Below are 25,893 nucleotides of genomic sequence, written 5' to 3'. Positions count from 1 at the left end.
CAGCATCAAACTGGTGTAAATTATATGAGGATAGGGAGGGAAAAGGCATGAATCAACTTTTTCTGAACATATAAATGTTTTTTTTGTTTATATTGGTGGTTGTTTGTCTTCTGATGATCACTGACTGGAGGTTACAGTTAACCAATCATTTTATTTACCAGTAAATCACATGTTATGGACAGATAGTAGGCCTGGATAGCAAGTTATTGGTTGTATTAGAGATCTGGATGCAGAGATCTAGAGATCCTTTGTGGATGGATGTGTGTGTGTGTGTGTGTGTGTGTGTGTGTGTGTGTGTGTGTGTGTGTGTGTGTGCATGCTGCGGCCATAAACAAAGCGCACCATCTTTGCATCAGTATGTTTGAATGCTGGGAAAGCAGCGTGACGTGCCGCCGGTGAGTCACCAGGTACACAGCACCTAGACCGGTGGTCGCTTCCTCACTAGAGATAATGGCATCGTTTTGCATGAAGTAGACTTCAGCTTTCACCTGCTCATTTTCCCTACAATTGTGCACTTCAGTTCCCCTACTGTTTCTCAAAGGAAATAAATGGTAGCACGCTGCCATTAGTGAGACATTGGTGTAGTATGAGTCAGCTGTTTGGCAGATGGAGGCACTTAATGGAGCCCTGAGTGTAAGATTTCTCTCAATAAGGGACTGTATGTGTGCATACTAACTAGGCCAGAACATCCCACAGCCTCTTTATCTCTGCCTGTAGTGTAGACATTCACACTAGATCAATAGTTTTTTACCACACCTCAACTTCTAGTCAGTTTAAAATGGACTTGGTGTGCCCTGCTCACTCCGGCTTTGCAGACTGGAATTAAATTCTGCTCAAGTCACCGACTCAACCTCAGTCTGCCATTATTAAGCTTGCATGGAGCCGTCTTCCATCTTTCTCCAGGAAAGTTTTATGTAAATAATATAAATAATTGGCATGGTTATTAAAGATGCAAGTTAAGTATATCATTTGTATTTCATTTCAGTTTAGGAGTTAGTTTTCAGTGTGGCTTTGGTAGTTTTAGTTTATTTCTTGTTTTTGTGTTTTAGTTTAGTTTTTATTTAGTTTCAGTTCTAGTTTTAGTGTTTTTGGCTGGGCTGGTATTGTTTAACTGTATAATGACAGAAGTTCAGAACAGACATTTTGTATGTATTTTCAACAGGTATTGTGTAATAGAAACAATAAATCATAAATTATTTTTCTAATTTATTCACATACATTTTTCATGAATATGTTCAACTAACTAATTTGGGACCACTTCAAAATTCTCCACCCAAAGTTCATTCCCTTGCATATAAACAAACATAAAACTAAAAATATGTCATATAGGCTATTTCTGTTTTAGTTTAGTTTTGTTTCAGAAGTAGACAAGATTTAGTTCAGTTTCAGTCTTGTTTTTATGTTTATTTCAGTTTACAACAATGTTTTTTAACACCTCGTTTTCATCTTAGTTTTAGTTGACGATCAGTTTTTTCAATGCAGATGATACATGTTTCATGCTACTGCCCTCTTCAGAATGAACTTTGCCTAGTTATAAACCTTTTATAACAAAATTTATAACACCATTCTGCATATCAGGCTCAATATACAGAAGTAGAGAGGTGCTTTCAGCCAGTTCCTTGATTAACGATGTCAGAAAATAACCTGGTTGACAGAATGGCTCCATGTCCAAACCACAGAGCATGGGTACAGATTTTTCATCATATTTTAATTCCATATCAACTTTGTTGCAGGGAAATGTTGCCATTGAACCAGTACTCCCTCGTCAGCAACTGCACAGAAAGGTTTTCCTGCATGTTCACTTTGAAAAATTGGTCTCATCTCCTTGTCCAATCTTGCGTAGCAGGAAACTCCCTCTTATCTGACCTGCGCCTGCATAGCAGCACTGTTTTCCATGTCACTGCGAAGTGAGACCTGCAGACAAACAGCACTGCAACCATGAGCCAGATAGGTAAGCCATCCCTTTTCATTATTCATTCATTATTGCATTATTTTATTATCATATACGTTTTTACTGGGGTAACGATAAAGATGAATTGATTTAATTTGTATGTCTTGCTGCTTTATCATCATGGTGACACCAGCATTGTTTCAGTCTGAATTTGTAATATTATAATATATTTAAATTAGTGTCTTACAGCTGTATCGTTTTGTTGGCACAATGTTGACAGCAACAATAATTAAATTTCCATGCTTAGTCTGTTTGTTTTTAGATTTCAATATCTAAGCAACATCAGTAAAAAGAATAATTCACATATTTTCTGAACACACCCTGTGAGTTAAGGTATTTAAATACTGATTGTGTGAGTCAAGATCTTAGCTTGCACATCCTCTCCATACAGTATGTTATATCTTGTTGTGTTGCAGTGGAGGCAGTAACACTTTCCCTCTACAGTATGTGGGTCAGTTGCAGGACAGTCTGGAAACATTGGAAACATGCCTGTTCCCACAAATGTAACTTATGCAGCTTAAAGTAAAATAATGAAGAACAGGGACACATTCAGTTTTTCCAGAAAAACACTATTATACTGTTAAGATACTGTTATACTGTTAAAAATGTGTCACTACAAAGTCTACTGAGTTTCAGGTGATATTTACAGTAGTGTGAAAAGTAGATATTCAGTGTCTGGGTTAGAGTTAATGTTAGAGTGGGGTTTAGATTTAAAAATGGGGTCAGGATTAAGGTTACATAGTTTGTAGAGATGCAGCAAATAGGCAAGTGACACTTTGTTGAACATCTACTTTTTGTCACCTGATAGTTGAATATCAACAGTGGACTATTCAATTTTATTGAATAGTCCACTGTTGATATTCAACTATTTCTTAACAAAATATGTTAAAATTCATTGTGAACTTCCAATTCCTTTTTCATTCTGGGATTTTTCCCTATTATCTCTCTCTTCAGCTGAGGACCTGCTCATCATCTACGAGTCGGAGGCGGAGCAGTGGGCCACCTACCTGCGCTCCATCTTCACCGGCCCCATCCCGGAGGGTGGGATCTTCTGCTACGACATCGCCACGGTGTCCAGCCGGCGGGACGACTTCCTCAGGCTGGGCGAGTACAAGTGCAAGCTCCTGATCCTCTCCAAGGGCATGCTGGAGGGCCTGTGCCAGCTGTGGCGCTTCTTCCTGGCCCGGGTGCTGAGTCCCGCGGGTCGTGTGGTGGTGCTGCTGTGCGGGGTGGACAGCCTGGCCCCTCTGCTGGAGGTGGTGCCCCTCAACGGAGACCAGTGCCTGCTGATCTCCAGCGAACAAGATGCTCACGAGTACTTGTCCACTGTCACTGATATTGTGAGGAAAGGTATGACGTCGCTTCCCAAACGTATTCAGTTTTTATAGGACCCCCAAAGAGCTACATATTAGACCGCTGACCACATTTGGTAACATCTGAGGGGATTTTGTTGTTAGATATGACTTGATACACAGCTGTCTATACTATAAGATGGGAGGCAACAGTGTGGAGAGTGCATCTCATGAACAAAACAGTCATCCTCATACATTCTCTCACTGTGCTAACCTCTACAGAATGAAATAATAGTGAAATTAAACTATTTGTCTGTTCACTGAGGACCCCCTGGGACCCCCTCAAGGACCCCTGTAGGTCCCCAGACCCTATTTTGGGAACCAGTGAGACGTGGAACCATTGTATTCCACCTCTGTTTCCCCATAACTCCACCCTCTTTCTTTAAATAAGTCAAGTTAAGCGAAACTAGTTCTTATCATTTCATATCACGACAATCAGTGCATAAGAAGATGAGAATGATCACCACACAGTTAATACTAGGGTTCAATGGAAGTGGATTTTTCAAGGCTGATACCAATATTTTTGGACTGAAGCTGCCGATAGCTGATATTTTGTGCTGATATTCAACATCTTTAAATTTGATCAGATTCATGCCCAAAAAATCCCCCAAGTGTTCAGTGGAAAAGCCTCTGAAACAACATTTAGACCATGGGACACCAAAAGTCTCCACTGAAACTAAGGATGATAATAACCATCGTCATAATAAAACATGCATACTCAATTGTACAATGAACATGCAATCAAACAAACTCCATCAAAGTCATCTTATCAGAGGTAGACGCCATTGACTGGCCGATATCTGACTTTTATCACTTTTATCCGTAAAGCGATACATCGGTCTCCCCCTGGCTTATACCACTGGATAATATCATAATGGAAGAGAGTAAAACAGATCGGAAATTCAGACGCTGCGTGCGTCCTAATCTTGGAAACCCAGAATACAATCACACTCCTCGACACAGACGTCTTCCAGGAAAGATTATGTGTGGCCTTGCTGTTCCCCTGTCATGAATGCGAAGGGAAAAGAATGCTCATTATTTGTAAGAATGCCTCAGCAGCGGCTTGGCAACCTGTTTAGTGACTTTTCCTTTTTTTTTTTTTTCCTGAGAATTATGTATGCTGAAGACTGACAATTAATGTTTCTTAGCACCAGCTGCAGAGGCAAGTTTGGTGAAACTGTGGTGTCTTGTAGCTCGTCCTCATCTTCCCTGCCAGTTACCCCCTGTCTCCATTCCCGTTTTTCCTAATTGCACTATTTGTATAAAATAACAAGGGGCACCAAAACTGATATTGATACAGGTGTGTGCAGGAGGAACATCTGATGCAAAATAGCCAGTGTTTCCTCTTTGGCCGTCTCTGATTAGTTATCTCTAGCCATGCAAATTCAAATGAACCATGTTCACTTCATCACACTGTGACACAATAAAGCAGTTCAGACCAGCCTCCCACTCACAGTTAGAATATAAAGGCAGAAGTACAGGGCATTGAAGGAAACATTCTCCCTAGTCTTAAAGAATAATTCTGTTTGATTGTTAGTTTGTAGGTATTTGTTTGACTGGGCTTACTCTATAGCCCAGGTGAAACTGCAAATGCATAATAATCGCCATAAACATTATCAAAACTGAGCTAATGTGACATTTAATGGGCATCATAGAGACACCTGTGGCATGTTTCAAAACACAGGAACATATCCAACAATACAAGAAATGGAGAAATCATCCTAAACAACCTTCAAATCAATAATATAATGTTTAATAAGAACATTTTCTGTAAATTAGAGACTGTCTGGTGTTGCTCCTACACATAGAAATGACACTGATGATGAAGTGCCCACACATTTTTTCTATTCTTCTGCTCTCCCCTGAGCTGCCTGAGTGGTTAAAGCAGAGGAAAAAGGAACATTCATTGTACGTTTTGAGCACGAATCATATTATCTACTGTATGTTGCTCAGTCTACTGTTTTTGTTCTGCACACCAGCACAAGTCACTCGTTAACCTTGAGATAGATATCTGGTATTCATGAATAGGTTGTTTAAGCTTACTCTGACTCAGACTCTGATTTTTTGTTGAAGTTTTGTTGTTGCTTCTATGACTATTTGAATCATTTTTTAAAGTCACAATCGTCAAATAGGTATATGGTATGCTGCTCAATTTTTCATTTCAGTGTGACTTTAAGATAATCACAATAATACACAATAACACATAAAACCTCATTACCACATTACAGCATTTTCCCAAATTGTGGTGAAATACCTTCCAGTTTTAAATAAACACACACACACACCTGGCTAAACTTCAGACTTTTGAACGACACTTTACGTAAACACTGCTAGAGCGTAATTCAAGATTAGTGTCCTGTCTTTCAAAGGTGCATCAGCCGCAGCAGTAAATGTCAACCCCTTGCCAAGTAGATCATCAGGATCAGAGCAGAAGCCGGAGCAAATGCAGTCACCTGGAGTCAGATCGGGCGTCGTGGTCGTCCCTCCCAGAGTTCCCTGTGGGGTGAGACACTGATCCAGTCGCTAGTGGGCCCTATATTTCATAAAACACACCAAACACTCACTATACTGCGGTACATACTGTTATGCTGTTGTCTCTCTTTCGTAGAGCTCCAAGGAGGTATTCATTCTTCTGAAAGATCAAGTGGCTGGCAGCGACGCTGAGGTGGAGTTCAGCGGTGGCAGTCAGAGGGTGAGACTGAAGCCGCTCCACTGGAATGAGCAGATCCTGTGTGTCAATGCACCAGGTGAGCAAAATCATTAAAACGAATCTGTATATGATGAAAGGAATGCTTATTACAGTGATATCTTTCACTTCACTGGCAGTTCAACTTGTGGAAACGGTGGAATATAATCATTGGTTCATGTCGTAAACTGAATGGAGAGACGGGGAAAGAAGCCCTCGCAATGGCGTACAGTACAACCACATGAAACCACACCAAAACTAGTCCAACTTCATTAAATGGATTCACCATCAAATAGGTACTGTGTCTGCCAATGTAAAGCCAGCAGCTAGAAACTTGGGTGTAAAGTTTTTTATGCCAATTTCAGCTTTTGCAAGAAGGTTAAGAGAGTTTCCAAAAGTAAGCAGTTTTTGTCCTTCAGTGATCTGGAGAAAGTCATTCATGTTTTTATCTTTTTTTTTGCTTAGACAACTGCAATTCTCTGTATTCCTGCCTCAGTCAGAAGTCTGTCTGTCCACCCAAACCTGTACAAAACACAGCAGCTAGGATTCCTGCTGGGACAAAATGAAAAGAAAGGCTACCAGAAATTATTTTAAGATTTTACTGATCACATTTAAGGTACAGATGGGTCTATCTCTGACCTTTTAATCCCGTATGAGCTGGATCATAGCCTGAGGGAAGATTTCTATTGGCTGTTCCAAAATGCAGGTTAAAAACAAGTTGTTATCGGTTCCCACAGTTTGGATCGACCTGCATGAGGAGCTCAGGCTGCTAAATCTGCATCATCACTTCTTAAAACTCACTTTTATAGACTCGCTATTATGTAATGAGCGTTTATTATTGTTTTTGACCTCCCTCTTGACTGGCTTTTATATTTCCCGCTTGCTGTTATTGCTTTTGCTGTTGATTTTATGTTTTTTTTTATCCTTTGTAAATCAATTTGTAACCCTGTGTTGAAAAGTGCTACATATACAGATTGTTCTTCTTCTTCTTTTTCTTCTGCTTCAAACCTCTCACCTTTCTTTTTTTCCTCCTAATGCCCTATTTGAAATGGGTTATAAGTGAGGTGTTAAAATGTGCCCCAAACCACATCTAAGTGCCTCTGTGCAGTTACTATGTGTTGTCCGCTGCAGATTTCCCAGCAGGAAACGTCAGTGTGACCCTGTACAGCGGTGGAGAGGCACTGAGCAAGGCCCAGTTACAGTACTACAGCACCATGGAGGAGATCAGTCGCCTCCTGACCAGGGTGGCAGATCCTGTAGACTTCATGTGTCAGGTAGGCCTGCTGTTTAGGGCCGTTACAGGGATATTTTACTCAGGTAGAATATTTACATTTTAGTCCATACAACTTATTAGGAGTTGGAGCTGTTTATCATACTTTTATTTTGAAAACCTTATCTAAAGATCATATTTTACATCAAAATTAGACCAAGGGATATATCTTTTTATATTATGAATCTAACTTTCCAAGAAATAACGTTGCCTATTTGCAGTTGTGGATATTGGCTGGCAACATTGCCACATAAGCTTTCAACAAATACTGCAGCGAACGACAGAACTATAATTAAAATGTAGCTTGTCGACATGTTTCTAAACTTTATTTATTTGATAGAACGGTTTCTGTAAACTGTGGTTTACGATCAGTGTTGGGTAAAAGCGCTGAGAAAATAGTATGTATTTCAAAGTGTAATCTTTCAAACAAAGTAATAAGTTGCATTACAGAATTACTTTGGAGAGTAGGCCTAATTAAGTACTGTGAAGTTGTCTTTGTAAATGCATTCAAATAAGTGGTCAATCACTGATTTAGTAATGTAAGGATATGTGTGAGCACAATGCTTTTCTCTTCCTCCTCAATCAAAGTAATTCCACCTAGCCAGTTTGAATGTGTTATTATACTTAGTGACTCACCGTTATGTAACTCAGTTACAGAAATGCGTCAATCCCCACCCCAAAACGCTGCCTGTGATCGATCCACATCAAGCCATTAGAAAGACATTGAAAAACAGCTGATAATTTGAATCAGCATATTTCCTGCTGATGTTTATGTGCACTGCTGTACCATCTCCTTTCTGAAACTGAAGAGACGGCAGGTTTTAGTTTCAGCCTTGCCTCAGCCATGAACACTTGATTTGATTAGGCCTCTTTTGCTGAAGAAGCAAACTTGAGCAGTCCACTTCCCAATGCCAAAAGCCCAATTTGCCAAGAGAATGAATGAGAATAATGAATGCTGCCATCTTTCAAACTAAGACTCGAAATTGGCAATACAGGACACTGATGTCTGGTAGTAATAACTTTTACCCACCCCAAATTATTTTGTATCCAACCTGCTATTTTTGCATTTTGCCATTACATACTCCGCCGTACAATGCTGGATGTCCTTACAAAGCTGAACAAATACACTCCCATTGTTTTCTAGGAGCTAGCATTACTTGTTCACTGTGAATTATAGTTTAGCAATGAAAAAAAAAAAAAGGTTCCTACTTCCTCTTTGGAGCCATGCCTCAACCGATGGTTTCAAATTGAGTGTCTGTGTGGACGGCAGGCTCTTCAGGTGTCGTCTGTGGAGAAGCTGGACCAGAAGTTGTCCTCCATGCTGCTGGAGGGAATGCCCACCGGGGGCTTTCCGGGACTGCGGTGTGAAAAAGCACCTGAGAGAGGTACTGTAAGACTGAGAGTGATTAATATCTTCTGAGTAGTCACACCGCAAACCATGAGGGAAAGTCTTACTGGGGCCAACCAAGCCCATCACCACTTTCACACGTTTTGAATTTCATTGATGCTCAAGCAAACACACCATCTTAAAAGATTTGTTGACTGTGATTCATCTCTAATCATTTTTTTATTTGACAAAGAAATCTTTTATGTGATGTTAGCTAAAGTATGATATAGTAAGTGACCAAAACACAGTAGTTGTATATTATCTCTAAAATATTGAAATGTAATAATCAGACATTTTTTGTGAGCCGGTTGACTTTTGCTTATTATTCACACATACAGTCCAGTTACTGTAGATCTGCATAGGAATAACTTATTACCATTACGTGAGCTGACAGGTGACAATGAAAGAAAATGATGAATGCCTTGTTTTACATACAAGACATTAGCAGCATTTATGGTAATTTCTCAACACAACAGTATCTCCAATTAATTCATTATCTTCCTCTTAGCATGTGTTTATACAACAGCATGGATGCAACATAGGCTACTGCTCACACAATTTATTCCTCCTGCATGATGCACATTATCCGCCATGAAGAAAGCCTTCCATTATTTCTTGGCTCATTATGCGGCAGATTGATGGCTTCATCAGCTGCTGAGATTGATTCTTAACTCTGCTAAAAAGGGCATAGGGAAATGTTTCCATGACAAACAGGTCAATATGTGCCTCGGAGCTGTCTTTCTTCCACGCTTTTCAATGTAAACACGTCAAAAAGAGACAGAGAAAGAAAGAAAGAACCCAAAATCCTCAGACTGCATTGGGTCAATTTAAAGTTATCACCTAGATGGAGGCACTGAAAGAAACACTGACTTCATCAAGTACAATCTTCAGTCTTTAAAGAATACTGTGTGCACACTGTTACATAAATCAGCTAGACTTTGTAAAAAATGACAATTTTAGGGGCAGATTCTTGTTTTCACCCAACCAAATCGTCTTCAGCAGAGCTCCACCTTGCGGACGTGCCCTCGCTCCTCCACTTTGCCGCCCAGAACGGGTTCAAGAGCGTCTCCAGCCTGCTGCTGCAGTGCCCGGGTGCTGAGCGGGCGCTGTGCACAGCCAACCGCCACGGACAGACGCCCATCCAGATCGCCAAGAGTCACGGCCATACAGAGCTTCACATCTTGCTGAAGGAAACACTGGTAACCATTTCCTCATTGGCCATTTGCATCTCTTGGGTCTCTCTATCAGCCTCTCTATCTCGTTTGTACCTATTTATAGTCATTCTTCTCTGTCTCATGATGACTTTCACCTTGTTCCAGTAGGCATTCATTTGTGTAAGGTGTTAAAAAATACACTGCAAGAAATCTCCCTCTTAACGTAGTCTATTATTGAGTCCTAAAATCATAAATTTCTTAAAACAAGTGAAAAAAATCTGCCAATGGGGTTTGATCAATTCACTTGTTTCCAATGCAAATCAATTGTTTCAAGAATTCTGTAGAATCAAGTTTAATTTTCTTGATAGTAGTGCAGTGATCTGCTTTATTCTGACTCGTTTCAAGAGAGTGACACTCATTTCTAGAAAATTCCTGAAACAAGTGAAACTGCATTGGAGTTATCTCACCTCAATGGCAGAATTTTTCTCTTGTTTAAAGAAAAATCAAATCTAAAAGGTTGAATATGAGACTAAATGACTGATAAATGTTAAGATGGACCTTTTTTGCAGTGTAATGTTTTAGCTCTATGGTCTATCCATATAGCACAGGCATTCCTCGAACCGCTAATATCTGGTAAGCACATTTCATGTTCTGTGACTTCTTCGCCAGTTAAAACAACCCGAAGACATTTCTTGGGTAGCTAGTCCAGACCGTTTCCTGAATGAACGCAATGCCAGCTAAATGGAATTCCATAGCAACCTGTTAGCAACCTGGACGAGAGCTGAGGAAAACGACACAATGCGCCGCACCTCTTGAGATCTCGCAGGCAAAGAATACAGCCTTGCACTCAGGAATGCCCTCACTAAGGCCAGTACTGCGTTAGGCCTCGTGGAGTGAGTGGTGCTCCATCAATAATGAACAGGCTGGAGTGGATAGAGGGATGGAAAGCAGGGAGAGAGAGCTGTGTGTCAGGGGTCAGCTCATTCTCCTCCTGGAAGACGCCGCCGCCACCCTTCCCCCCGCTAACCACAGCATCTTTACTTCCAGTCCAAGACACAGCCAGTGGATTTACGGCTAACCAGCTCTCCTCGTCTCGGCTGTGCTCGGCTTGCAAGGTTCCTGATGGACCGCCCCCACAGAGACTAGAAAGGCTGTGTTTGTTCATGCATGCACAGTGGTGCGTTTGCAGTGTGAGTGCAGGTCGTCTGCATACATTAGGATGATTATGCAGCCGCTAATGTTGAGATTTCTCGTGTAATGGTTGCCATTTTCTGATGTTAATATGGAGAGCCTCTCCCTGCTCAACCTCCTGTTTCACTGTGCAGGTACAGTAACACAAGAGAAGCACGTTCACCATTTACTCACTAATGACTAGCAATCCAAATGTAATGGATCGTCATGCACGCGTGTGCATCCGTTTATTTGATAAAGCCGGAGGACACTGGCATCATAATGCTCTTTCCGATGCTAATTTCATTAGGCAGTGAGGACAGTAATCATTAAAAAAATAAATGATACACCTAGTGATACAGCCAAGATGGCAGGTTGACACCCTAATGTTCTCTCTGGTGCGGTCTGCAAATAACTCCCCACATATTCCAACTGCACATAATTACCCATGGCAAGAGATAAACACATGCCCGCTCTCAATCCTTCCATTTAACATAAAAACAGATTTTTCACATGAGCATAAAACCTTTTTTATGGAAATAGCCTAGTTACAGTGCCTCAGATCTTGTGTATTAGTGATTGGCTTGCAATGTGCAAGCCAATCACTGTCAAGACAAAATGACACTAAGTACAAACAGGTGTATCTACTGTCACTGGCACTAACATTTCAAAGCTGAGTTAAAGTGGTAATCTTCGAGATCCTTGTTTGTTTTTGTTTTGTTTTTTGGCAACATATTTGGTGCTACGCAGTCATTGGTGTGGTGTTTTTGCACTGCACTTCCCAGAGACACTTCTTTGTTGGTTCAGCCTTGGTGGCTATCGCTGCCCATGCTAACTACCCACTTCTTCTTCTGTTTATTACAAACAAACTGCGGTTGCTGCTGCCGGAAACTGAAAATACATCACATCCTGTGCAGCAGAGGATTTTTCCCAGGAAAGACCATCCAGAGTGTTTAGAACAGCAAATGTAAAAACTTTAATGAACAGGCTAGTGTGAATCACTGTTGAGTTACTGTATATCAATTGGCAAAAGAGAGTACAGCAAAATGGACATTTATTTATGTGTTATTTATGTGTTATCCCTCATCTTCGTTTGCAAAACCGGTAACTTTTTACTCTCTCTGATGTCTTGGATCAGCCTATGGAGAATTCCCCCTCGAGGGAAATTTAGACACTCCAACAGCTGTTGCAAATGTATTTATCCCCCTAGCAACGCTGCTAATTGCGAGTGATTGCAGATGGAGCAAGGTTTGATCAGATTGCTCTAGTGAGTCGAAGTGCTCGCTGTGAGCCGGCGTTGAGCTGAGTAAAGTGACAGGGGAGCAGCCGAGTCAAGCAGAGGTCTCCCCGCAGGGACTTCCACAAGCCTATAGATGTAACATGTCAGACAGGTTCCACATGCGCCGGGAGCTGACAGTTCTTTGCGGGTTTTGTTGGAGTGTAATTAAAATTCATCTTGACATGGGAAAATTACCCACGTACTGCGCGGTGTGCGGCGCGTTAGTGTAAGCAGGTATGAGAGTCATCAGTGCGGGGTGGGGCTTTGTTCTCGCTCCTTTTTGTACGGCAGTTTCATTAACTCATCCACAGTGTTTCCCCTACCTCCAATTAATCAACCCATGATGGATCAGTGATTTGGGCGTCGGCGTAGCAACTCTCTGTCAATAAATCCTAGATGGATGGGTCCCCAGCTCCACACACAGGCTGAATCACTCACAGGGCCTACGTCAGATCCACTAGCTTGGCCTGGCACCACACTTCTTTGTTAATTAGCTGTGAACTGCTCCAGAGGGGAAAGCTGAATTATTCAGGGAGAGCATAACTAGACTACAAATACAGAAAATGCTATGCTGCAAACTTATATCTTAGAACTGCAAGATAGGGCTGGCTAATAGTAATTACCAATCCAAACGCCACATTGTTTTTATTTATCATTATCATTGGATCGCAAATTTGGCTGAGTATCTGCACTCGGCAATTAGCTGGACCCTGTGCACTCCTAACAGAGATTTGAATGTGTTCTCTCTGAAGTAGACTACAGCTAGAAAAAGAGAAATTACCTTGCAGTGGTATTCCTACAACAAGGGATCAAAGAGTCAATCTGTTGCATACTGTACTTTTCTGTTCTTATCCAAATGCAAGTAAGCCAGACTAGATGACATCTTACACTGGGGCCAACAGTTGGCCGCTGATGCCAACTAACTTATTTTGCATGCCATGTTTGTTTGGGTAGCTACTGCACAATGAGCTAGTTGTCTGCCATCTCCTGAGATTTGTTTAATATTTGAATGATACGGTCATCTTCACTCTGAAGGGAAGTCAGGAAACTGTCTGCATCCCTGACGCTACAAGGAGCGTGTGTGCTGCAGCGCTATTGAAAGATACTGGCCTTACATTTAATCAACCCCATGTTGTCAGTTTCCATAATCGTATAATGAATTTCTGGCTTTGAAATACCAGAAAGCTAAAGAAAACATCCTGATTTACTGATTGATTATAATTTTGCAGAAGTCTGAAAGGTCTCCCTGCCTGCTGAGTTGACTGCTTCTTTTCCCTTGATGCGCAGAATGTGACTGGCCTTAATGTGATAGGCTGAGCTAGAAGAAGAGATGCCACAATCTGCAGTGCATCAAACGGCCTTATCATGGAGTCACTATGTCAAAAGGCTGTGGCCAGACTACGATCATGTCAGCATGCAGAGCTGGGACTGGCCAGCTTGTGAACCGACCAGTTCAGCCGCACACAACAGATTTATAGACCTCCTTCTATACTCACATGAGGTTAATTCTTCCTTCCTCCAACAAAGTAATGTTCGGCCAACTCTCCTGCTGTTTTTCTGTAGCACCGCTGGTTGGATTGTGGTGGTGAAACTGAATTTGTCAGAATGCCTGGGGCTCCTGCAATTTCAGACATCTGCAAAATCATTTACCATTTTGCGGTTTGTAAATAAATACCCCCCCCCCCACCCTCCCCATTCCAGGAATTACCAGTGAAAACAGCACATTATGCTTAAGCACAGCATCAAACTATTATAATCCAATGCTCAAGCTGGGATGGTAATTAACCCGTCCTGTCTACCTGTTGGGGCTGTTATGAACCTCTACTGTTAAGTAACGTATTCATGACAGCCAATAAGTAATTTGCAGTACCAGGAACAGTGTAATATTGTAATTGAGTCATGAGTGGCTGTGTTGCTTAGAAACTGCACACAGAGCGTGGCTGGTTATATGGAGAACATCCTGATCAAAGTGAGCTGTATCTCATATGTTCTGCAAAGAATAGAAAATAATTATTTTATTCACATGGGATTTTTTTTTATTACATTCAAAATGTGTCCTCTTAAATTAATAATACAATCAATTATAAGCATACGACATTATCATATCCACTATGATAGAATCATTTGTTGGCATAATCTTTTTTCTGTATAACACAGCACACCGGCTGTTTTTGTGTCTATTAAAACACACCCAGTACCCTTTCTTTGCTTTGCTTTGCTTTGTATGGTAGTTGGTTCAGATTTGAAGTAATATTAACAGTTTATATACAGTGGAATGGCATTCAATCCAAACTTTCGTCTCAGTCAATTTCTCCTTCAAACTAAATTGTCTTGGAAAGTAGCTTTTCACTGTAAATAATTTTGTAACCCTTGAGTTCTTCATATATCTTCTGGAAGTCGAAATATGCCAGTAAATTAATATATTCTCAATCACTAATCACAGATGCAGTCCACATATCAAGCCAAATCTGGGTCTTGAATTGCCCACTAAATGATATGTTTGAACGGAAAGGGGAAGATTGTCTGTGATTTCATAATTACTCTGATCATACCCCTCTCTGTCCCTCAGCATGCTATTAGCAAATAGGCCCGCTCCACAGCGTCGCTCTCAGAGGGAGAAGTGCATGGATTCTGCCAGCAGGCAGGATTATGTTTGCTTTGTGATAGCACACCTCTCTATCCCTGCAGTGACATACCTCAATTAATAATCTGGACACTGGTCATATTTGGTATGAAAACATTAAATATTAATGCATGGTATTCAAGCAGACCAAAGTGACATCAACCTACAGGGTCACTGACCTTAAAATGTGGCTTTAATTTGTAATTTAGTGCTTTTTTTATAGAGTGGATAGTCATTTTCATCTTTCATGTTTTTCATGTTCTTTCCCCCCTAAAAAATGTTGGAAGCAGGCTACAAGTGAGAACATAATGCGCATCGTAAAACACAATTGCAATCTAACTTAATGTGGAAAACATTCACTCATTGTATCGGGATTTATCAAATGTATTACCGCTGGGATGAAAACCTCCACTCATAAGTATAGCAACCACCCAGCGCCATAACTGAAGAAGCATCACTCTTTTGAATTTTGAATTGCCTCTATCGAGCTGCTCCGCCGTGATGCGGCAGAGTCATAAAGAACATCTCTTTATGGTCTGTTGTTGCAGAATGTGTTCAACCCGGGCGAGGACAATGGCGATGCCAGTGTGTACGAACTGATGTGCACTGCAGGTGAGTGAGGGGCTGATGAGAAGTGGAATGAGGACAAAGGAAAACCGGTAATGGAAAAAATGTTGCTACGTGTCATTAAGCTGGGGCAGATTTGCTTTTTGTGCTGTTCATTTCCCATCGCTGAATACTCCCCCCCCCCCCCCCCCCCCCCTCCTCTCATGCTGAGGGTCACGCCGCACAGTGTTGCTTCTGATTAGCTGTGAAATGATGATTCTGAAAACAGCATGCAGAACTTCATCACGACAGTCTCATTTAGTATGATGCAGCCCCCCCACCCGCCCATGCTGCTGACTTGTATCTGACCCTGTCTTATGCAGCCAATGGCTCTGAGATACTAGCAGTGCTGTTATCAGTATGTGCCTTAAATCCCCATTAGGGAATCCTCCCGTCACTGCCGTGCAGAGAGAAGAGCAAGGAGAGGAGGAAGGGGAGGAGGAAGGGGAAGAAGACCCCTACGCACCACTGGGGGTGAATGATGAAGAGTATGACACCATCTTGACCTCCAGCAACGCTGCGCTTATTACCAACCGCCCACCAGCACCCACGCCGCGGCCTGAGGGCACCCCGGCTAAGGAAGACCGCACCCCCTTCATCGCTCAAGGTACGAATGGACAGATAAGCCCAAAAATAAAGCATTTCCGTTGTGATGACTCACTTGTGAGGCAGTTTGTGATGTTATGGATCTAGAATTTTTTTTTCTGGGGATGATAAACTTCATCTCCCTTCTTATTAGGTTGTTGCCTCCCATGCGTCCATGATCACCCCCTCTTCACAGATATGATAGGACTGACTAGGAGTGAAAAACAGGACTGAGTTATGTACAGTCTGTGAAGGGGATCTTGGGAGATCATGTGGGAGGGGAGGAAGTGCCTGGAATGTGCATTGCCATTGTGAGCAGAGCAGTGGTGAATAGAGCAGTGAGGCTTCTGCGACGCAGTTTGTTTTGATCACATAAACCACAAAAAGTTGGTTGCTCCTCTCTGCAAAACAAACAAAAGCGAGGAAGAGAAAGACCCATTTGCCTGGATGGTCGAGGGCCCACAGGCCCTAACTGTTCAATTTCAGCAGCGTGAATAATTCATGAAGATGAAACATCCAAAAGTGACTGGTATTATTAAGGATTATAAATCATTGATACGGTTCTTACTTCTCTTATTCTTCTTTCAAATGCAAACATGCACACGCACATACACACAAGGCTGTATTAATTGCTTTTCCCAGAGCCAATATTACAATTGTCCCTCACCAACCATCCATACAAACAACACACATGCATGCAACACACGCACACCCGCACACACACGTCTAAAAATTATTATGATTGTGTAACAGGCACCCTCTCCCCATTATGTCGTTCTTTATTGAGCTTGCGCTTATCCACTGAGCCAGCTCACTGCCCAGTGGGACTTACAAAGCGAAAAGGAGATTGAGTGCTCCAGTGAACTCGCCCAATATACTATACTCTCTGCATCCCAACCATCTCCTCATAACAGCGAGGGAACTACCGGGCTGCCATCTGCAACCAATCTTGGCCAGACCAAGGCCAAGTCAGCCAGAATAAGTCATTACACATGTTTTCCATCGTCCATGTCCCCAGTGTGCACGAGAGAAAGGAGAGGGATTCTGAGGTTTCCATCTATTGAGACAGTGGAGCTTCAAAACCACACAAGGATCACATTTTGCTCCTCACTCCCACTGCTGCAGTGAAAGATGCGAGAGGAGAGATGAGGCTTGGTGGAGGATTAGGCGCCGTGCCAGTTACTGGAGAACACTGCACAAGTGGAAATAATGAGGAGTTTTCTTTTGTTAGCTGCAACATCTCCAGCGCAATAACATTGAAATGCTGAAATCTGAATAAAAATTTTAGACTATCCTATGAAGAGTAAATGGGCATGTAAACTCCGTGGAGAATACTGCACACATTCAAAGGCAAAGCAAAGTAATTGCTGCACTGATTCCCCTGAACTCCACCGGATCCAACGCAGTGCTCCGCTCACAGTTTCATTTTGAATTTAGCCGCACAGCCACAGAAAGGTTTTGTATTACATGCAACACAGAGACAGAGGCCATGTTTGAAATGAAGTGGAAAAGAGCGCTGCTGTCATGTAGGAAACAGTCGGAGGTGGGAGTATCTTCCAGGGTGTGGATGTAGAATTGTAATCCAGTATTGGTCACAAAGCCGCTGCCTTAAGGCAATTCCACCACCGCTGGCAAGAGAAGAAATGCCCGGCTCAGCGAAATAGTCCAGCATTTCATTCTAAGTACTTCCTGCCCAATCAATAGCATCATCCAGGGTATCTGTCTCTCTGATTCAATGCATGTGTCTTTCTCTCAGAAACAAGGAGGAATGCTGTGAAATACCAAATCAGTTATATATATATGTTATTTCACACATATTCAGATTTCATTGTAGAGTATTTTGAAACACACTGAAAAATATGTTAATAGCATTCTGGATATTCACATTTAGCTTTGACCAGTCCAGCCACAGGTTCATATTTTATTGAGTGTATGGCGCCATCTTGTGGAAGATTTGTTAAAATACAAGAGTACAAACAATGTTAAGAACTTTGTAGTATCAGCCCAGACTTGTGGCAGCCTTGTAATGTTTACTGTGCTTGAAAGTGAATGTAACTGTAAGCAAAGTGTCTGAAAATGATATAATACTTACTGTAGGCTGCTTTGTGTTTGCAGTGTTCCAGAAGAAGACGCCACAGGGCGACTCTGATACGCTGTATTCTCTTCCCACTAAACAAGGTGAGACTGATTGGCAATGTTACTTTGCAAGAAAAAAATCAATTGTTGTTACACCAAATTGATTTTTGTTTTTGTGCTTGAAATTGTTACACCAAATTGTTACATCAATTTCAATCACTTCAATCACTTCTACATGAGCATGTCAAGCACTTTTTAGAACCACTCTATTGATTATTACAGAAAAGGGGCATTATGTAACCTATGACTTTTAATGTCCTCTATTGACGACCACTAGGAATTGCAACAACTTCCCTCCTTGGACACAAGTCTCAGGCATATCCTGACATAAACAGTAAAATCTAGAAAGCTAGAAAGCTAGCTAATTAGAGCAGACACCCAACAGAAATGTCTGCTGGAGAGGTAATATATCATGATGCAAAAAGCTGTAATAATAACACTGCCTTGCCGTTTGCCTGTTTGGCTTGAGATCGAGGCTTTTGAGCCTTTGTGGCTGCAATGATGGGGTCGGGGGGGATTGGGAGCATCTTGAAACTCCAAGGGGTGGGGAGTTTTTCTTCCAAAACTGAGAGCATGGGCTGGAAAGTAAGTTTCTCAGCACCTGGTGAAGTAACTTTTGAAGAATAAAGGGAGGGCTTCCTTGCATGAACAGTAAAGCAGTTTAATGAAGTATCTGTGACCACAAGTCAGAAAAGATCATCTGACTCCCTTTGGTAAAGCAGTTTGTCCTAGTCTGTGTGAGCAGGGGGTACTGCACCTTTTCTATAGCACCGAAACACGAAACACGGGGCATGCAATCATTGTTGAGTCATTGGTACTGATCAATAACCTTTCTGGCGACAGTCCCTGGAATCGAAGCTTTGTCCCCGGCTGGCACCTTCCCCAGAAATGTCCTCGGATTTCCCCCTATCCGGACAGCATTAGTATTACCAGTGCAGATCTGGTGATTTTCTGGACATTTTTACCTCAGGAGTCAGGACCACAGGAATTTTATCCGGTTGAAATTACTTACTGTACTGTACAAGTTAACTCTAACATCCTAGGATAATCCCATCCAAAGCCACATCTGGTGTTTTACGCAATTGCTGACTCGAGCTCTCGGCACCGGGCCACATGACCAGTGGCGGAGTGGAGCAGCATCACTCTTTAGATCAGATTAGATGAAATTTAAATGATCCCAGTGGGGAAATTAGGTCGTTGCAACAGCAAAAGTAATAGGATTCAGATGGGGAAAAGACAAACAGAATATACGCACATGGGTAGAATATCAAATGAGCAATAAAAGGAAGAGATAAGCGCAGTTTGGTGCCAAGACAATTAGAAGAATAGAGGAAATTGTGGAAAAGAGTGCAAGAACCGCTGCATCTGGCATTACAAAGATATAGAGCCGCTTGCCTGTGTTGCTGTGCTGTGGGTGACGTTGTGTGGCAGGTCCCTGGATTACCATAGTCCCCCAGAAAATTGTTTTACCATCCGGATGACTGACTGAAATTACAGATGTGCATGGGCAAAATCACATTAACCTTCCCTGGTAATATTCATGCCGTCTGGAGGCTCTCTGTTTTCTGATTTCCCTCTCGTTTCCTATTATAAATAAAAAGGATCAGCTTTAATTTTCTACATTCTCTTTCAAAATGGTTTCTAAACCACACGAAAACTACCTTACTAAGTTGTTGTCACATAAATACGCTGCACACAACAGTCTCGCTGCTGGAGGCAACAAACTGGCTACGGCTTTGTCCAAAAAACAGAATGACAATGAGTTTTTCTTGTCTAGAGGTCAGTGTATGTGTGTGTGTGTGTGCGTGTGTGTGTGTGTGTGTGTGTGTGTGTTGAAAGGAGGGGTATGTTATGGTCAATTTTACTTAGCCTATTGCCACTTTAAATCTATAATTTTTTTGAGTTCTGAGAGCAGCTGATCATTCTGTCGGGTTGTTTCTGGTTTTGTTTTTGCAGCACGTGGGCGAGACAGCATCTCTTCCACCTATGACACCTTTGTGCCCAGCCAGACGCCCGGGCTGCAGCAGCTCATCGAGCTGCAGGAGAGGGTGAAGAGAGGCTCTCTCACTATGGATGAGGCCCTGGAGCGCTTTAGCGACTGGCAGCGGGTTCAGAAGGGCATGGACACCATCCAGCAGGTATCACACTGTGGCACATTCACAATACAGAGCGCGCGGACACAAAAGCCGAGGGAGGAAACATCAAGCTCGGTTGTCCGAGTGAAGAAAATGGCTCTAAAAAGCCGTCTAAGAGGCTGTCATAACAAAAAGCAGCTGGTGTATGATAGTTTATTGTCCTCAAGAGGAGACAGAGGGCTAGCACACCCGCTGGCGGCCATATTGGAGGTCCACAGAACTTGGGCAACGATGTCTGAGAACTTCTTATTGTCCCAACAGAATTCAACATGGTTAATGTCTATGTTGATTGATTTTGTGTTTAGATAACATATAGCTGGTTAGCTAGCTATCTGGTCAGCTAATCATCACTGTTACAGCTGATTTCTGCACTAGCTAATGTATCTATGTAGTTAAAGCCAATAGTGTTAGTAGTCTGATGTTAACATTAACACCAATTGCTTTGCTAGCTGCTGACTAGTTAGCTAGCTAACAAAGCCACAATGTTGAGGTTCACTGAACTGTCTTCTCAAGCTACAACTAAGGCTGTAAGACTAAGAAAGGCAAGACAGTTGTTTACTGTCACAGTAACCTAAATTTGAAAATACCTTATTGGACCATTCACTTTCACTTATAACATTACCGAACTGTCGTACTTATACCACAACAATCTTTATTAGATATCTCTCTTTCTCTACCTAGGTCGTTATATATTTAGCCATATTTGCACACAGCTAATTCTCCACTGGACCCCCATGATGGCGCCAGCTGTGGTCGCTCCAAGATTTTTGACACATCTCCTCTATTCCTTTTCTCAGCCAGTGAGCACAACAAAATAACACAGCTAGTTTGAACCTCAAAAACAGCTTGAATAAGGTGTGAATAAATGGATGTTTATGTCGGTGTGCAGAAGTGCTGAAGGCATCTTTTTGCTCCACAGGAGAAATTGCATCAGCTGAGAGCGAGTATCATCAACAGCAGACAGGATGATGACAGTGTTTATGGTAAATATTCCTTCATCTTGTCTTCATCATGTGAGTCCAACCTTCCCTCTAATCCAAGAGAGGCTCAGCACATTCACCGCACCATAGTTTTCCTGAACCAGATTGTTGGAATGAAAGCTTTAACCCAAAAACAAACAATAGACAGATTTTCAGTAGTCAAAATCTTCAGGGACTTCACATAATCAATGGCAGGTTTAAAGATATAATCTGTTTGAACAAATATGAATTAGTCCTACAATAAACATTTCATCATTTCATCAGTTTGTATGAGCCATCAAGTTTGATATCCATAAAACATTAAAGGTGCAGTGAAAGTTACACTGGTGCAAGTAACCAGCTTACAAATGAATGTGCTAAACTGTATACTGTAAATGGCTCAGCAACTCTTCTCTCCCCCACCAGATAAAATCAACATCGTTCATCACACGGCAAGTGAGTCTTTGAAAAAAATCATCTCCGTCTTCACAGAGAAAACGTGTGTTTGGTGTTTGTGTGCCTTTGTATTTTCTCCAGTCCCAGTTGCAGCGGTGGAGAATTAATCCTCGGGGAAATGTTATTTAATCAAATCCCCAAAGACCTTGTTTTGATCTGCTGAGTTTCACTTGCCACTAAATGGGAGTCTTTCATTTCTCTTACTGAACAATTCTCTATGCAGCTGAGTATATTGGATAATTTCCCCCCAGATGTTGCTGTGACTGAATGCCAGAGAAAAAGCCACCCAGCGGAGTCCGATTTTTACAGCAAGCCTCTTAAAGGGCAGCATGTAAGTTTGACTTCACTGGCCAGGGAGAGCTTGGTAGTAGTGACAATTAGTATTATAATTATTATATTTTATTAACATGTATTACCTAAACATATTACAGTATCTAAGTTGTTTGCTCAACTTTGCATAAACGCACTGAAGTCAGACAAACATAAATGTTTAACTAATGACAAATATCCCACTGAATTATGTTGCAGTCAAATTTCCTCTGGAAAGCTGACAAACGGTAAAGGTAAGTGTGAAAACAATTCTGGCATATACATGCAACACATTTATATTAATCCACTCTTCAGTTTATCATTTCTACCGAAATCAACCTAAAAACTGGGCAAACAGATTTCTGATTTAAATGTTTATTCTCATCAGTTGTATCATATTTTACATATTTACAGGCCCCGTCTGTCAACAATGATTCAGTTCTTCCGGTGATTATTCCAGGGATTTTCAATCTGTTTTAAGACATGAATCTATGGTGTTAATTGTGTAATCATCTTGGTTTTGTATCTCAGGGAAATATGTTAATTACTGATTTATCATCCATTGATTGTTCAGCTCTTATTGCCTTTTTTAAGATTGTATGCAACTTGACCTGCAAACATAGCAAAACCATTTTAACAATGATTGATTAACATTTGAATCATTATTATTTTATTAATTGTTTTAAATTAAAGATTACCATGTCAGCAACCACTTTGTAACTTTTGATAAATAAATGAATCCAACATAAAGCTATTTCTTAAACTTGTGAATAATTCTGTTCATGAAGCTTTCACATAGTAAAAATATCATAGTGCTGACCAGTGAAAGTAAAACACGAGTAACACACATCCAAAAAATTGAGGGGAATAAATATGATTTCTTAAAATGGCTCAAGGCACACAATAGCATGAGAGCCTGGATCCTAGGCCAAGAGATTTCCCTTACAGTTCCTAGGCTGAAGTCTTATCCGCCCTGGCTGTAGAGGGCGCTCCATCTCTAAATATAACCATCACACTCACACCGCTTGAAGCATCCAAAGACATCTGGAGAGCGTAGAAGCACCTGCTGACCTCCAGATGGCTGGGAGGCAAGCTATGGAAAAAATGTATTCATATATGTTCAGAAATGAAAATGGAAAACTACAGCAGCTTGTGAGAAAATCAGTCTTCTGCCTGGTGCTTTGTACCTTCCTGACCGGTGTGGTTGAAGTTTTCTTATAGTTTTAATACAACGAGACGCCACAATTATCCCAGAAGCTACTGATAATTGAGCCTTGAATAGATCTTGTTTTCTTGCTCTTCTTTTTTCTTTCGTCTCCATCTTTGGTGCTTAGCGGTCATTGCGTATCAAAGATGAGAGCAGCTCCTCTGGGCTCTGTTGTCCGTCACGGATGTGAATAATGAATGCAGTAAAATACCTTGGCAGGCTGAGTGAAAGCACAGGTTCACGAGTAACACATCCCGTTTTTTGACTCTCCTCTCACTCTTAAATAAGTACTGGACTGCAAAGAAAGACAAATCCCAAGAAAAACTGGTTCATCTTTGTGCGCGACAGGCAAGAGAAGGTGAAATTGTAAGTGAAACCACAATGGAGATAAAATGAAAATCACAACACGATTATAGTTCAGCTCAGTGGGAGAAATGAAAATGCCCACAGAGGGGTGCTGTAACCTCAAGTGAGAGCAAAGCAGACACTAAATAAAAGGTCAAAGTCTTCATTTTCGGCTCGTTGGAAAGGGGTTTCTACTCTTCTTTTCAGCTGTATAGTGCAGGCATCTGTGTCCGAAAAACAGCTTTACAATAATTCAATGAGGGGCACAGAAGATCCAACATTGTGGAGGAGGCCCTTTTAAATCACATCTACTTTTACGTCACATCTCCTATATTTAACAGTAATAATAATGAACTTTATTTATATAGCGCTTATCTAAAAGCAGAGTTTACAAAGTGCTTTACAGGAAGACATGAAATCAGGAAATGGGAAATACATAATGGGGAGATAAAATAAGAAGCAAGAGAAAATACATTAAAAGGAGAATAAATAAAGACTTTTTGAAATGTCAGCTTTTTCAAAACCCCCAATGGTAGGATTGCTGATAAAGAATGACTATTCAGGAACGTGTATCATGACAAACACACACGTGCACACACTCTCTCTCTCTCTCTTTCACACACACACACACACACACGTACATACCAGTTCATTGGTTCAACTGGTACAGCTAAACCTATGCCTGAATGAATGAATAAAAGCTGCATGGGGAATTCAGTGAATGCATGGCTAAATCCGAGCTGGGTCTTGAAGCCCTGGCAGCAGCGGAGCCGTGTGCCAACAAAGCAGCTGGGTACACGCCGGGCACATTTTTCTGTTCAATCATGCTCTTTGTGAATAATATGTATTAAAGCCATTCCTACTTAGACCTGCCAGTTAGCCTTTGGAGATGATCCGGCTTCGGGACCCCATGGCATTCGAGGCATATGTTTGTCTGTCACCTGCTGAGTATATTTCAGCCTATGCGTCAGGCGCGGCCGCCGAGATAGGCCGCGATTCATCACGTATGCAAATGTCTGAGCGCCGCCACTAGGAACCATTCCCCACTCCCAGAAAGCCGGGAGAACTTCAGTGGCATCTATCACCCCGCACCACACATGCTTCTTTATGTGTGGGCAGTACATCAAAAACTGGCCACATCAAAGAATCCCTGTTTTCCCTGCCATACTGATGGAAATAAAAATCACGATATCTCCAAAATGTAAATGATCCAACCTCTAAATATGATGTAATTTGATTGACCAAACACGACTTACTATCCTGTAACTTTGTTTTAAATCTCTAGTTTATCACGTTTTTAAAATACTGGGTGTCTCAGATTGTGACAAAACTCATTTCAGTTCAATTTTAACATCGCTTAAAACACATGAACGTCTTTCACTTTCCCTCAGCGGTGTATGCAAGCCAGGTTTATGTATTCACTTTCATGCGGCGTGAGTTGAAATGCTGCAAAAGTGTTGATAAACTTCACGACAGGATTTCCTATCCGCCTCTATTCCAGCAGTAGTCTTGGCCTGATAGTGGAGAAACAGGATTATACAGTCAACGCATCAATAATATTGTTATGACACAGCTCTCAACTGGCGATGGCCTCTATACCAATTGAAACATGAAAAGCCGAGCTGTTGCCTGAATCCTTCCCCGCATCCCAATGACACTGGTGGTTCCACACAGGTGAAAATATGGTTATGAGAGCAGGAGCACCGGCTTTTTTACTTATCAGGGATAACTTGTCTAGTGAAGGAGCATGCAGAAACACAACCATTTAGAACTTCTCCATTATACACCCGGGCATGCATGCACACACACACACTCACACACACACACAGGCGAAAACACCCATATACACCGCCCCTCCTTGCTCGGTCCTCTCTCTGGCCCCAGGATTAGGGCAGAGGATTGTGCACAGCTGCTCCCCAACATCCCCGATAAAAATCAGGCAATTTCACAGTCAGTGGCATTCTTTCATCCCCTAATCCACACCACACATACAGTATAGATGAACCTCACCGGGATGAGAACGGGCTTCTCTGAGCTGACCCCCCGGTCAATGTGGGCACCTTTGATTGGCTATAGAGACATTGAGTGGCCTAACTAGGGTGGGGTAAAAAAAAAAAAAAAAAAGGTTAGTTCCGGTGGTGCAGGTTGACCTTCACTTCCTTTTGAGCTGCTAATCAATTCAGTTCAATTCAATTCAAATTAGCTTTATTGGCATTAAATGCTTCAGTGTCTGTTGCCAAAGCAAAACAGTGATATCACTAATAATAATCATTAATCACAATA

General features: G+C 41.6%; 1 protein-coding gene across 1 annotated transcript; it reads left to right on the top strand.

Annotated features, from left to right (window-relative positions):
- Positions 1-2,901: 2,901 nt before the first annotated feature.
- Positions 2,902-22,637, top strand: LOC139932718 (B-cell scaffold protein with ankyrin repeats-like; the record flags this gene model as incomplete). Its single annotated transcript, XM_078291861.1, has 15 exons — positions 2,902-3,301; positions 5,673-5,806; positions 5,912-6,050; positions 7,121-7,263; positions 8,530-8,644; positions 9,649-9,845; positions 15,421-15,484; positions 15,861-16,085; positions 18,179-18,241; positions 20,156-20,337; positions 21,254-21,317; positions 21,720-21,749; positions 22,001-22,080; positions 22,278-22,312; positions 22,473-22,637. Coding segments are annotated over 14 exons (1,869 nt in total), but the record flags the coding sequence as incomplete, so codon positions are not given.
- Positions 22,638-25,893: the final 3,256 nt, after the last annotated feature.

This window comes from Centroberyx gerrardi, chromosome 23, assembly GCF_048128805.1.
Source record: "Centroberyx gerrardi isolate f3 chromosome 23, fCenGer3.hap1.cur.20231027, whole genome shotgun sequence".
In the NCBI taxonomy this organism is placed as follows: Eukaryota; Metazoa; Chordata; class Actinopteri; order Beryciformes; family Berycidae; genus Centroberyx; species Centroberyx gerrardi.
This window is presented reverse-complemented; position numbering and strand designations above follow the sequence as displayed.